Here is a 15229-nt window from a genome sequence, read left to right as displayed (position 1 = left end):
GGCAGGATTAAAAGGGGAGAGGGGAGAGAAAGAAATAGCAGAGTTAAAGGACACCTTTGTGCTTTTTGGCGTGTTTCTCACACCCTGGCCATACTCTAAAAATGTTCCCTTCAAGTCCAAAAAAAAAAAAAAATCAAGAAGAAAGACTGCACGGAGAAGCTGGCTAGATAAAGCACAACAGTGGAAGTGACCCGCATGGGAAAACGCTACCTTACTTCTCTCACGCTCGGGCGCCTGTTCTGAGAATGATTTTCTGCTGTTGCTTCTTTGGAAAGACACAAAAACCAAGAAGAAAGCATCGCGTCCCCCGCCCCCCCGCCCCTCCTCTCCTGTGGGTCAGTACAGGTAATAAAATAACTTCTCTGGGTAACTGTCTGATAAGCTTTAGTAATACTGCAGTTATAAGACAGGAAAGGTTCTGAAACACTTGGCCTAAAAGGAAAAGGGAGGCACAGTTTTAGAAAAAGATGCTTTTTTTTTTTTATACAAAAATAGACCATAGTCTCATTAGCAATTAATAAAATTGGCTGCCTTGGTATAAAATTATAAAAGTCAAAGACAGACAGGTCTCAATCTTCCCAGCACTGGTACGTGAAGGTTAATGCAGGCGGACCGGACCGCGCATGCTGGAGAGGCCACTGCAAAACGTTTACGCCCGCTGCTTCCAAACGCACAAGCGGATAAAAAAAATTTCCTTTTTTTTTTTTTTTTTTTTTTTAACATGAAGGATCCACTTCTGCACTGCACAAGGCACTCAGTGCAGATCCCCGGGCTGATCCCCTCCTACTGACACAACCACCTCAAGAGAGCACACACCGGAGATGACAAAAGCAGGAACAAACAACGAGAGCTCTGGGTACTTGGTGTATTTAACGCGGTGCCATGTAGAGCAGACAGCTTGCATATGAACAGTCGCAGGTGCCAGAGAAGGAGGTAACCTAGCAGCATTCCAGTTCCTCACCATTTGAAGGACAATTTGTAACCCAGTGGACCTGGGCCAGGGGTAATTACACTTCATGCCAAACTTTAATCCATGAAAACTACTGATTCTTAACCTTTGGGAGCTTCGTTCACTTTAGGCAAGTTTTCCCTTAAGTGTCAAACGCTGGCTTCAAATAAGCAGACTTTTTCATTTGTTACATTCCGACATTCAGAGAGGCTAAAACTCGAGAGGACCGTGCCGGGCGCTGGGCTCGCGACCCGGCTCAGACATGGACATGACAGATTCGGCATCGTAAGTAATCCCCAAGATCTTCAACCACGAGGAATTAATGCTCGTCTCTGAAAGGAATCTAGTTGTATAAAAGGGGAACGTAACGTCCAGGTGACTTTTTTTGCCCTACCCAGTCCAGATTAGTGCCAGCTAAAACTGCTGTTGGTCATACTCTGCTATCAGTTTTTTAATATGAGCCAGTTTGTTGTGGAGGTATTCGCAGCGGTTCTTCTCTTGGCTGTAATTGGGGTTAGTCTGTAAAGAAAAATGAAAATGCAGTGACGGACGGCAATTCTTCAGAACTCGGTGACACCTATGCTGAAACCAGCCGAGGCCATCGGGCCTCAGGGCGTAAATACACGACCAAGGAATGAAGCTTTTCTAGCTGGAGGAGTAGATACCCATTTAAAATGGACCTACTCTGTTCAAACAAGGCAAAGAACAAGAAGTACAAAGAACAAATCCCTTTTCATCAATACCCAGCTCCAGGAGCCTCATCACAGGGAAAGGAGTGCACCTTGAGCAAGCTCAGCCTAACCTGGAGCAGCTGGGCCACCGCGCATTAGCATCCAGCAAGCATCACCTGCCCTGTGCCCCACGTTAGCACTGAATTGTGCAAGTCTGGGAGCTTTAAAACAAAGATGAACTTGCAACACACAGGGAATCTCTTCTAAAAGCTCCTAAATCCCTCAGGGACAGCAGAGGTCAGGGCCATATTCGTAGATTTAAAAAAAACCCAAACCCCATCCCTGGTGTACGGATGCCCCAGCCTGCCTCAGCATTTCTACCTCATCCAGCTAACCATAAATCCCTCCAGCCAACAGCTTGCTTTACATATACATACAGAGATGTAAAGTATTCTGTGTGCCCCGCACGCCAAAAAGCCCCGCTGAGCCTGAGACTGCGCACCCCAGCGATTCATCCGAGAGACTGCGCTCAAATCGCACCCCACACACCAGCAGACCCCAAGACCTGGAGGATCCTGTTATCACTCAGCCTGTGCGTCTGAAATACAAACTGTTCTTTCCCTTGACGGGATAAAGGCACTAATTGAACACATTTCATTCTTGTGCTAGCATGCCACTAACCCAGCTGAATGCTCCCCAGGATCCAAGGAGCAGTTCCGACTCCCCACAAACCCTTTCTGATCCAGGAAGGGATCACTTTTTGGACAAGCTGGAGCTGAACAAAGATCTGCTAGAAAGCTTCAGGGGCTGGGTTTTTCACTTGGCAAGTACCCATCTCTTTCAGTCACTAGGGGCACCACCCAAAAGCCTTTTTTGTGGCCAGCTATTTTAACTTACCTTTTTAATTTTCCGATATTCCTGTAAAATTTGATCATGGATGGTCTAAAAAGGAAAAGATAGCTTATTATTTTCAAAAGAGCCAACAGTCCTGCAACCTACTGCAGCAGGCAAGCATTTACTGATGGCTCAACGTACACATTTCCTCCAAATACTGACCAAGATCTATTCCCTCCACGACTTCCCCCATGAGACCTGATGGCTACAACCAGCCTCGCTGACTCCACGACCACACTGGTGCTGACACCAGAAGCACTGGAAGGATCAGGCCCCATTCCCCAGCCACGAGAACTACCTGTAACAGGCACCTGGGTTGGCAGGATAATTGACATTTCCTCCACAGCTCAGACTAATTTCTCCCTGAGATATAAAAATAATTCAGTGAGGAATCACTGAATTTCTCAAAGAAGGGAGAAGGATGTTTGAGGGAGGAAACAGTGCTTATTACAATAGGTGCTCTGTAAAAATCTGTTTATTATACTCAATGAGACTTACTTTCTCAAGATAATGAATAGTTAAAGCTCTTTTAAAATCAGTCTGACAAATCGAATAATGCTACATTATTAAGATCAAAGATTCCAGAGAAACAGATGACCCCGCACTAACTCCCCTTCCAGCCCCGATACACTACCATATGTGCGAATATGAATTTTTTGGCTGGGATACCCTAATAGCTTCCAGCAGCTTTTGGCTAAAGATGCCAATTGTCTCACTGAGGCCTTTCCTTGTCAACAAGTACCATGATGTGTGCTCCAGCTTGAAAACGAAAGAACACAGAGCTGTTTTAAGAACAGTCTACAAAGCTGTCAGCTGTGTGCACGTTCTGCATCCACCAGTTCGGGGCTCTGGGCAGTACGTTTTAGACACCAACCCATCCCAAAGAGCCCCACATACGGAGTGACTAAAACGAGCTGTAGCATTGCCACTTGCAGAAATAGCTTTTTGGAAGATATATATTTCTGTTTCTACCTTATATTCTTCAGAGCCCTGCAAAAGTTGCTTCAGCTTGGCATCTAACTGCGTAAACCGTCGAGTTATCCTCTCTATCCGAGCATGCAAGTCTCTGTACTCGTTGTATTCTGCATTGAAGTCATTTTTGTAACTCTGACGCTGCTCCGAAGAGGAAATGGCTGCGTATTTTCTGGAGGGAGAATAATTCAGTTAATTGGTTTAGTAAGTCTTCTCCCCAGAGAGCGCAAATACTGCAATGCCAAAACCAGGATGACAAGCCTACCAGGTGACTGCATTTGAAAACAAATACAGTCTCTTACGATTTGCATTACAGTAGCACAGAGGTAACTGTCAGAATTATTGCCTTGACTTCTGGGTAAAACAATCAGTGTTTGCTCCCACAGTTTCCCATCTCTGCCAGATAGGGTGGAATACGCAGGTACAGCAAAGCCTGGGAGCAGCTGAGGGTGTGGGAGGACAGTCAGATAGCACTGCTACAGCTTTTCTAACTCCTGCTGTCCCGCAGAACATGGAGTTCTGCATCTGTGCCAGACCTTGGAACAGCAGGAATACGATGCTTCCAGTTTTAAGAGTCTTTAAAGAAACACAAAAAGCATTTGGCTATCGTTGCAAAATGCTCACAGTACGACTATGTGGCAAGCGCACGACAAGAAACCATGTTGAACAGACTGAATGTATCTCCACTGCCTCCTGAAGATACCCAACGTGACCTAACACAAGGGCTCATGCTTAACAGATGCGCCTTTGAGGCCCCTTGAAAGTTACTCAGCTCAACAAAAACCCATTAAACCTGATATTTTGCAGAAAGCCCAGCAGCCCATCCTCTCTAATGGTAAAACTCATCTCTTTGTAGGCGATGGCTCTAATTTGCCACCTTACTCTGTGTGCAGCAGTGCCAGCTTGGTGCATGAACATGTACAAGCTAGCTTAGGTATCACAAATTAAGGGAAAAACTTCCACTCTGTTCACCTAAATGCACTCTAGCCCTCAAGAACTGATTCCATGCTAGGGGTTGTATAAATAAGCATCTACACAGGATACGCTACTACGAGATAAGGAAGTTGTCCTCACTGGTATGAAACATATGCCTCCATGATCAAAACAGCAGTGACAGCTCTTATAATTTAAGGAGCTGACCATCAAAACAGTCAGATCATGCCAAAAGGTGAGACAACAGGCCTTACAGGAGCTCAAACCTTACAGGATTTCTTTGGAGATGGACCGAGGAGCTGTAATATCCCTCTATAGGAGGGATCAGCACATCTGTTAGAAAAAAAAACCCAGCCATCTGCATTCTTCTGATGGTACTAGAAATGTCAACTCGAAGCGGCTTGTATGGTTCATACAGCCCAGCAAACCACAGTTTTGTAACCACACAAGAACCCTATATAACCTCTAGTCAACTCCAGTGACTGCTCCTGCAGCGCCAAGCGTGGATGCCTCCTCCACCTCTTCCCTCGGAGTGATCACGGCACAGCCAAACCAGATCTGATGGCATTCAAAATCCAGGCTGAGACGTGCACAGGGAATATCACCCCCAGCTACACTTCTTCGCTATTGTAGAGCTTTGTTTATAACACGTTTGGTATAATGCAGATTTTCGGCTTTATGCACAGGGATTTTTGTGCTTCAGCAGACAAGTATTGTTTAATTAACCTCAAGGGGATCTGATTAAAAAGTCAAGAGGTGAAACAACTCACATCCTAACCCACGGGTTATAACCTCCCCATGAAGAATATTTCACTGGTTTATGTAGATGATCTTGGCTCTGAACAGGGGAAGAATTAGCTAACCTCTCAAAATCCTTTCTTGCCCTGTCTTCCATAACATTAAAGCAGAAAATTTCCTCTCAAAGTTTCCAACTGTAACACGGAGAGGTTTAATCCTTTCAAACCCCTTCAAGGTATGCAATGTTTCTTGAAGTACCTGAACAATTGGTTTATAGGAAGATAACCCTGAACTCCACAAGGAGGTAAAGAACTGATCTGATAGCAAGTTTAGTCTCAGGAACTATCCGCAAAGTTGGATTTACTCCTTTTTTTATAAACCCACTTTACAAAGTTCTACCAAGTAACAATAAAGTCCAACAAAGATCCCCACTACATTGTGATTTTTTAGCCTGAAACATGATCCCAAAGTGATGAAGCAACTGATAAATATACTTACAATAAATAATCTGGCATTTCTGAAGTTGATGTTGGTACACTAGAATTATTGCATGTTCCATTTAAACCTGAAAAAATAAAAACTCGTTTATAGGCATTCTTAAACTTTAAAGCTCTATGCAATTAAAGTTCAAGTTCATAAACTTATCTGCAATATACAGCTTATTGAATTCTAAAGGGTTTCTGCTTTGCTTTGAACTGACAAAGATAGAAGATCCACAATAAGGTGGCTGAAACTTCAAGGCTTCTCCAGTATTTGTCTGTCAGCAAAACAACATCAACATTAGCCAACGCACCAAGCAGCAAAAAAACCTTCATGTAACTGGTTTGTAAACGCAGCCCGCAGGGTGGGATAACACTGGTATCACCACTGCTGAAGTGCAAAACAAGTTTTTGAGTGCAGATGAGCAGAATAGAGAGCTGAGCAAGGTGTACATTCTTTTCTCCTGATTCTACACTATATAGATTCCTACTATTAATACTCCAGGTTCAGATTTCTACTATTAATACTCCAGACTCCTATAGGGTACAACAGAGAGGTTTAAAAGGCACGCAGCCTTTTCCTCACACAGCCCTGTAGACAAATCAAAGTGCTCTCTGCTCTACGAAGCTGAAGAAACATGACTCAAGCCAGGCTCAGCTAAGAATGCTTAGGAGTTTAAGTGAAGGGACCAAAGACCTCAGGAGGAACGGGATTCTGAGTGTGAGCCTAAACCAGACCCCATCCTCAATGTAAATGAAACACTGCATGATTAGTTTGGAGGAAGAAAGCAGTTGGATACAGGTTTGAAAAGGGATATTTCTCATAAACTGTATCATACTGAAAGTCCAACTCAGAAAGCCAACTGCATCCACGAGAAGGCAGCAAAATAAGAGGCAAGCAGAGAAGGCTGCCAAGGATTTCACTCAACCGCTTTGCAAAAGTGTATTTCTTCGTTCCTCTTCTTTCGAAGTCTTACTTAGAGCAAGCAGTACCTTGACTGCGCAACGTCCCCGGATGCACAGGAAAGGTGTGTGTGAGCCCCATGCCTCACCCATCCCTACGCTCACCCACGTTACTGTATGGTCATTACCCCAGAGAAACTGTGGGGAGCATGAAACGCTCAAGCAATAAACACAGGCATGTAAGAGAAATTACCTAATTATAGCTTTTTAAAAATCAATTTTTCCTCTGAATTTCCACAAAAAGGCTTTCCTGAGCAGAATGGAAGAATGGCAGAAAACCCAGTGTCATTATAAACACCGCAGTCTCAAATTCCTACTGCAGATGTTTGCAGACAATTCTGCTTCCGTCCTTACCTGGCCACCAGCATGAAAGATGCAGAATGTGGGCAAGGAAGACCGTGGAGGAGAAAGGGTGAAAAGAAGGTTTATTTTGCCTATGAGTGCCACCTACTGTCTGCTGAAAGGACCCCAAAGGTCCCTCCACCGCCTCTTGAACAAACCTCCCAGGAGAAATTCTGCTTCCCTGCAGCCCCCGGGCCAAGGGGGGCTTAGGGAAGGCTGCCAGCCATTTGCCGCAGACAAATGGAGCAGGATTAGTCCCGTGCTATCCGCATGAAGTAAGGCGCAGAAGGAAAAGATCCCAATTCAGATGCGAGCTGGCTGTATGAAATCCAAGCAGCCACTGACCACATCCTGTTTGTGATTACCCCCGGGTCCAGCCCGGATTCGTTACCTCGCATTCATCAGCGGTGCAGCAGGAACAAAAACCGACTCCTACTAATTAACACAGAGCCAGTCATTAAACTGTTTTTAAAGCAAAGCAGAAAAGGTGATAAAGGGTCAGCAACTTCATGAAGAAAGAATTCAGGGTATTTTGGTATTTATAATAAAGACTGACAAAAATATACATCTAGAAAGAGAATGTGTGTCTATCTATCCACTACCGTTCAAGATACAAGGTATATGGGGAAGAAAAACAACAGTCACAGGAAAAACTAGGACTGACATGAAAGTTAAGGTCAAAGTAGAAGTAATATCTGAAGAGCGTGGTTCTGCAGTGCCACACAACGATCAGGACTATGGACTGTCATTAAAAATCACTGGTGAGCAACCAAAATGCATTTTGTAGGTGCTACAGAGACTGTGGGGAAGGTGAGAGCTAAATCATATTAACCTCAATGCCCTGTGAAGCTCTCCTTTTCCAGGAATCCCACAAATTAGTTTCTGTTCCAAGTTACTATCCTTTTTGAGCCAAAACTGGATGATTTTCATGCACCAAGCATGAAGACGAACTCAGTGTCAGAAAGCAGTAACAGGGCAAAGGAAAACAAGATGGATGCAAACAGAAATTTAACAACAGATCGGGCCTGCAATACTCCTAGAGGCTGTAGGGGAAGCCCCACCGCTCCGGCGAGTTGTAATGTAAGAAAGCCTAACGAAGCAGCAGAAAACAGGCAAGCTGCAGGCACTGGCAAGGGAACAGATCGGATTAGCCAACGTATATTCTCTGCTCTAACTGCTAAGAGTATGTAGAACTGACTTCGAAATATACTGGTTTGATGGAAAACATTTTCATTGCATCGCAATGAGTAACAGATTCACAGTTGTGTTAGTCCCTGAAAAAATAAATTCAGAGTAATAGTGGGATACAACAGGGAAGCTCTTTCAGCCTGAAAGAGCTGGTTGTATACTGCTCTAACAGCATTTATCACAAGACTTATCTATCATTTCTTTTGTACCCAATATTAAAAGCTTTTGCGACTAAACTTTTCATTATCGAGTTAAAAATCAATACAACAGTCATCACAATACCAAGCACAAGCAGAAGAGCTGTAAGTAATCAAGCAGCACTGCTTTTTCCAACAGATCTTGATGTCTGCCTTTCATCCCCATATATTAATACGGCTTTTAATTTAACAAGGAGAAACATGACACGGTCTGCGGCAGTTCCAAACAGCACGGAAGGTTAAACAGGAAAAACCTGATATCCTCTTTTGAGAGGAAGCGCATTTGTTGATTTGTAGGTAGGGACAGCGGTATTATTTCGTTAACCACACGGGTCTCTACAAGTGGACACACAACCTCTTTCCTCAAATAGATTTAGAGCAGAAATCATACACAGCCGATACCAATATTATCTTAGCACAAGCCGTACAGGAGGACCTCTCAGATCGTACGTACCTGTGACCTGCTCCTGGGGAACACTAACTAAGTCAGCATTTTTTATTACTTCACAGTCCTGCTTCTCCTCTTTGCATTTCTCTTCATTTTTCTTCTCCTTTCTCTCCTTTTCCTTGTCTTTGTGCTTTTTGGATTTTTTCTTGGTTTTTACATACGAGCTGCAATTGTGCTTGCTCGTTTGGGGACAGTCTGTGGACAAAGGATGAGTCAGTCTGTCAGCCGTCTCTGGGTTCTCACAGTCTCTGCCGTTGTGAGTCAGGTCATTGCTGACATCCGAAAGGGGATCGTGAGGCCTCGGCAGCTCCAGCACCGGGAGGCTGGAGCTGGAGCTCACCGACTCCGGGACAGCCGGCGGCAGGGCAGGGGCAGGGGCGTCCTTCCCATTGGAGGAATTCAGTTTCCCGTTGAAAGTGGGCTGACTTCTGTGAGCCAAATGAGAGATCCTGGGCTTTTTGTTGGCCAGGGGATCAATAAACTCCAGAGGCTGGGGTCGTTTCTGGGGAGGAAAAATGAAAAAAAAAAATCTTGAAGTCTTGAAGCCAGAATTTTGGATGCTGTTACCACTAGGTGGTGGTGCAATACCAGAGAACAAGGGAGTATCCCCAGAAAAAGCTCTGCTACCAGCGAGAGCTGCCAGCAAGTCTCCCAGCTCGGAGGCCAGTCCTGGAAACAGGCTCCAGGACCACCAGGTCCTACAGAAGCTGATCCATCCCAAGCCGCTCCCTGACAATCCCAACAGCCGCTCTGGAGCCCGCGGCTTGGTGGGAGAGCTTATAGAAACCCACCACTGCATCGGCAATCACTGATCTCCTGCACTATTCGTACACAGGCCACGCAACCCAGCCGACTCTCGTTGCAGCTTATTTCAAGTCTGGCCCTTCACAAGTAAAACCTGGTCCTTCACCCTCCCCTTGTCCAGCCACTGAGCAGAGAATGGAAACAACCATAAAAACATCCATCCTTCTGGTTGTGGCATGACATTTACAGCACCTCGAAGTCCCTGCGAAGGAAAGATGTGCTCAGACCTCTGGAGCAGGGAGGAATTCACAAGTTCTGCATTTTATTCCCAACTGATTTTACCCACTCTGTGGTCAACAACTTTACCCTTGCAATACCACTCCTTCCTCTTCTCAAGAAAAGAGGCATTTCCCAGAAGAGGTGAGAAAGCATCAACTGTTAAGTTCTCAGAATTTAAGGCAAAAGAGGACATCTGCAGCAGTTTTAAAACCCACGGCATGTGGGCCAACACGACCCGAGTATCCCTTCTTTAAATAAGTGTAGGGAGAAAAGTGGTTCCTAGCTGTCCCCATCACCCTACCTGGACAGTCACAGGCAGGGCTTGGAGCTCTGTGTGCCCACACCTCCCAGTAAGCGGTCGCCTATAGACTGCAGGTTGGCCTGGGGAAGCTGCACCATGGAAGAACCCATCCGTCAGTCAGCAGAAAGAAGAGCTCAACGCAGAGCCAGAAGCACGGCTGTCAGGCTCAGTCCAGCCTGAGCCAGCCAAAGTTACCTTGGACAGCCATCAGTGCGATGGTGTGTGCCTGCCTGGCAGCACAGGGCTGCAGAAACTCTGAGGAAAGATTATTCAGTGCCCAGAGGAAAATAAGCGATAGTTCTGGTTATTTCTTTTGGATATTTTATTGTTTTCTTTATGTCTCAGGCAGGACTGCGAGGTGTTTGCAAATGGAAATTTGTAAATACAGAAGTGCAGCTGGATGTACAGCTGCTTTGTCAGGGAGCCACCCATTCGCTCCTTTTCCCCCCAGTTATTATTTCTCTTTGCTAACTCCAGGGGTCTCAAGGACGCTGCTCAGTGGCAGGAATCCTACCTTCCACCTGTCAAGGGAATTACGAAGAGGAGCTGCTCCTACTGCCACAGAGCTCAAGGGGCAAGGACAGCACGTCGAACCGGCTCTGCAACATCACCGCCTGCCTTCCCAGCAGCACAAGCAGTGTCCATCTCCCAAAAGGAGGGGCCATTCACTTCGTCTACAGGTCTGAGCAGACAGATCTAAGAACTGCCATCTTTTACTCACCTTTCTTTAAAGCCAACAAATACCAGCTTCAGCAACTTTACCTCTTTGGTTATGAGGTGGTACATGCATGCGATACCTGCCCTGCCATGTTTCCTTAGAATTACCAGACCAACCTTTTTCTTTGCCTTCATTCCACAACTAAACTTTCCCAAAATACTTTGCATTCCAGACTACCAAATCCCAGTCCTCTGCTGGGACTGCAACCATTAGCAGGCATCCCTTCTCTAAATAGAAACCACAGCTATAGAGTATCAAAAAAACGATGGCTTACAATAAAAAGCTGTCTGCAGTTTGCTGCCTGACACAAGCCACGATAGAAGCACTGCTGGAAACATTTCTATTCCATGTTCGGTTGCCCCTGTTTCACTAGCCTTTTCTAGATCCAAACCAATCAACCACCCAAAGTTTCAACTGGGTCATCTCAAGAGACCAGAAACGTCCCCTACAGACCGTCGAGTCTTTCAAAATATGTACAGCCAGAAGCGAGATGACTTTTCAACCTCCATTTTTTCCGAATCAGGTTAAGAAAAACACAAGACCAGCCTCTTAACAGCATTGTGTCTTTCCAAGCTAATTCCAACGAAGGGGATCATTCTTTATTCACCAGGAACATGCCCACAGCAGAGCAGGAGAGGATTTGGAATTAGTTACCTGGCAAACAAGTTGCACGGTTCTTGTTCTCAATAGAGAATTGCCTCCCTCTCACTGCCAGAAAGCACATAATTTCTTTACCTGCTAATATTCTTTGCCACTAATCCTCAGTGCGTCTGTCCAGACAAGTAGGCATTACACATTCCATTGGCAGGAGGAGAATAAATACTCAACTTGTCTGGGCTGACCCACAGCAGAGAAAGGAAGCCGGCATTTCACAATGCTAGCAAGAAATGCCTGTGCTAAGAGATACTAAGAGGAGTGGGAACAGACTCTGCGTAACACAAGCAAATGCAGCTCCTTCGCAGTTTAGTATCACGGAAAAAGAGCTAAAATGTGCTTTTCACGGCTCCACGCACTGGCATCTCAACAAATCAAAGAGCAGACCAACCTGCCCCTGATCTGTCACGGCCATTAGGCTGCAAAAGGTCAAGGTTTTTAATAACTCAACCGTGTTTGGGAGCTACTTATTACCGCTTCGTTCCAGTCAATTATTAGTAATGAGTAAAACACAAGCTCATTCTCCCAGGAACTCCAAGAGGGATGTAGGCACTGTGAAAAAAATTTATCCCTTAAAACTAAACCGAAGACACACTGTCAGAGATCCTCCCCATAGGCCATCACTGAACCACATCCAGAGGAGAAACAGATGCTGAGGAAACCCAGAATTAGACTAACTTAATAAAATAGAAAAAAAAACCCAACAACCTATTGACCTAACAGCCTCCAGCAGCAGGTGATTACAGCGTGCAGACAGACTGAACAGCTCAGCCTGGACCTACGTCCAGCAACCACCTCCACCGAGAGCAGACGGAGGCAATTGCTGGCGCTGCGCTAACCAGACCCACCACCCTTGGAGAGGGATCGCCTACCTGAGGAGGAGAGCTGGAGTTCACATTGTCTTTTGGTGGACTCAGGGAAGGCGCTTCTCCTTGAAAACCGCTACTGTTCTGTGGCTGACAGAGTTTCCTGAAAAACAGAATTTAGGGCTGTTCAAATCCCGTGCTTGACAAACCAACAGATGGTATTTCAAACCTTCCTACAGAGCAAAGAGCCTTTTTGTGGGCTCAAATTCTGACTGCTTGAAGATGCCATGAAAGTAGCTCATTCAGGCACTTACAGTTTCACTCTCGGACAAAATCTAGGAAGAAGAAACTCCTAAATACCGGTATCGATAGCGCACCAGCTTTGCCCTACTCTCCTGACACCAGCCAGATTGCCTGTATATTAATCACCCAGGAAAAACTACTGTTGCATCAAGTTGCAGCTGTCAAGCTGAAAAAAAAAATTCAAGGTTAAAGGTTTTAATAAACTAGCTCTGCAGTCATTTTGTCACCAGCTGTACAGCCTAAATAAGCAACGTCTAAATTCTTCCACAAGAGGCTATAATCAGCTTTAAAGTGCACACATATTTTTCAAACATTGGGGAGATTAGTTCACAGATAGAGCCCACGACTTTACAAGATCTCCTTTTAACCTGAGCTTGAACCTTCAAGCCATATCGCAGCAACATTTAGATGCCTGCAGTTTCACCACCGTTCTGGCTTCAGTTGCCGCTTTGTTTAATTTTTATTTAGACCAATCTCAACAGCCACGGATCAACTCAAGAAAAGCACTCAGAGACTGTGAAAACAGGAAGGGGAACAGTGATATTCCATCAACACCGCAGTGAAAGTGGCTTTTTGGATGCTGTTTGACTAGACTGAGCAACCTTGTCACATCTCCTAACATGTTAATTATGGATTTAAAAAAGTGAATGAAAGACGATGACTTTCAATTCAGCGGCTCTTGTAACAGCGGAAAAACATTTCACTACAATGGTAAAAGGATGGAAAACACAAACAGCATGAGGAAAAACGAGTTAGCCTAACATGGGCACTGTTAGATATAGTTTTAATATTTGCAGATGTGCTAATTATTGCAGCCGACAAACCATCGAGTGGCAACCGGACCTGGAAACCAAGAGGACATTTAACAATTGGCTGGATCTAGGCAACCATGCAGACTACCCCAGCCAGCTACGTAAAGTCCTGCGTCTGGTGCTTGTGCCCTTTTTGTGAATGTTTTTCTACTGTCTTCAACCCTACATGTTTTTTCCATTTTGTAGCCTCATTACCTGCACTGGCTGAGCGGGTCTTTGTTTGTACAGTTGAATACATCCTTTCCAAGGTCTATTTTTAGACCTTCGCATAACTGAATGCCACAATTCTAGAGAAAGCAGTAAACATGGCTTTCTACAGGGAGAAATTAACTTTTTTGAAAGCCATAAAGATTGCATGGCAGTTGTATTTTTCCATTTAATTATAATTCAACATCAAGGCCATTTAAACAAGTTTGATTTTTCTTTAGCACGCCAAAGCACTTTAAGTGCAAGTTTCTGTTGGTTTAACAAAGTCTCATCTCCAAGCCAATTGTGCTTTCAAATCATGGAAACTGTTCAAACAGAGCATGCTCTACTTAATCTTAACCAAAAGCGCAATAAAATAAGACTCAAAAACAAGTCAAGTAAAATCCCCACCCGCATTACAAAATCTGTACCAAGTCAGTACAAACAGACTGAAAACCCAGAGAGGGAAATATAAACACTCAGAGCAGAATTCTCCTTTAGAAACCTGGGAGATATGTTCTCTTTCCCTGCTGCCTGCCAGCCAAGAGCTTCCCAGCCTGGAGGCTTCACCTAAGGAAAAATATCTGCAGAGGAAAAAAAATCTTTAGCAACCAATGAGACAAAGCTATCATCTCAACTGACTCCACTAAGGGCTATTTTCAGGAAGGAACGTGAGAACGGGTATCCCTTGGACAGTGGGGATTACACCGTATGGGCAGCAGGACGACCAGCACGTGTTTTAGGGGACCTGTCTCTACAGAACTGCCTCGTGCTTTTTCATGCATCCCCTACTTTAATTAAATCTTAATCTTCCAGGGCGACTGTGATACTAGCAGTATTTGCAACACAAGGAAAAGAAAAACACCCAAGTAAACAAACATCCAAATACGGCTACAGAAATTAAGCAGCAAAGTCTCCAAAGCAAACAGCTCAAGAGGAATAGGGAGATCCACAGGCGCAGAAGCGGCTGAGCAAGACAGCTAGGGGACGCGGCTGCACGGTAACGTCTCTCTCCTTGCCTTGAACAAACACGGCAGTCTGCACAGGAAGCCATGTACAAAAAGATATGGAAAAAGGAAAGGAGAGTTTCAATGGAGAGCTGAGCTGGACACATTTGCCTTAATCCATTCATCTCCCAGGATTTTAAACAACCATTAACTTTTAACCGTAACAGCTTTTGTTCGCCATCCAGGTTTTTCCCGTAGCTTTCAGTATGATGATTTAAAGGCAACCTAGGATGATCTGAAGAGTGCCTCCCCTTTGATATTCAAGTTTAGTCAACTTCTACAGCTGCCTGGATGATAAACAGACTTACTTCATGTTAAAATAAGTCAAACACTCAACTTACCATCATTCTACGGACTTCAGTTACCGTGATTTACAGTAACTGACCTGGCCCAGTATTCTCAAGCTTCAGATATTACAGAGAAGATGGAATAATTACCGAACAAGTATCCTCTTCAGCAACTGCTGATCTCCTTCAGAGTAGCCAGGCCAGTCCTTCTGCACTTCTTTGTATACACAGTCTTTCAGTGTGAAAGTGCTGTCCTTGGCACTCAAATTTGCCACCTGAAACAAAAGTAATTTGCAAAAGACTGTTAAGGGTTTAATTTTCTCACTTGTTCTAACAGAAGAGATCTAAGATGCAGGCA

General features: G+C 44.7%; 1 protein-coding gene across 3 annotated transcripts in view; it reads right to left on the bottom strand.

Annotated features, from left to right (window-relative positions):
- Positions 1-851: 851 nt before the first annotated feature.
- Positions 852-15229, bottom strand: part of ELL (elongation factor for RNA polymerase II) — a 53031-nt gene continuing 38653 nt past the window's right edge. For 2 of the 3 annotated variants that reach the window (XM_087769452.1, XM_087769453.1), the window contains 7 exons: positions 15022-15146; positions 12343-12439; positions 8781-9276; positions 5656-5722; positions 3487-3658; positions 2518-2562; positions 852-1468 (listed from right to left, as the gene is read on the bottom strand). In XM_087769452.1, the coding sequence (XP_087625578.1) occupies positions 1364-1468; positions 2518-2562; positions 3487-3658; positions 5656-5722; positions 8781-9276; positions 12343-12439; positions 15022-15146 (1107 nt within the window). In that variant the 3' untranslated portion in view covers positions 852-1363. The remainder of the gene's footprint in view (positions 1469-2517; positions 2563-3486; positions 3659-5655; positions 5723-8780; positions 9277-12342; positions 12440-15021; positions 15147-15229) is intronic. The other variant, XM_087769455.1, reaches the window with a different exon arrangement.

The sequence above is a fragment of the Nipponia nippon genome, unplaced genomic scaffold (genome assembly GCF_047370975.1).
Source record: "Nipponia nippon isolate SJK-2023a ecotype South Korea unplaced genomic scaffold, ASM4737097v1 scaffold_31, whole genome shotgun sequence".
In the NCBI taxonomy this organism is placed as follows: Eukaryota; Metazoa; Chordata; class Aves; order Pelecaniformes; family Threskiornithidae; genus Nipponia; species Nipponia nippon.
This window is presented reverse-complemented; position numbering and strand designations above follow the sequence as displayed.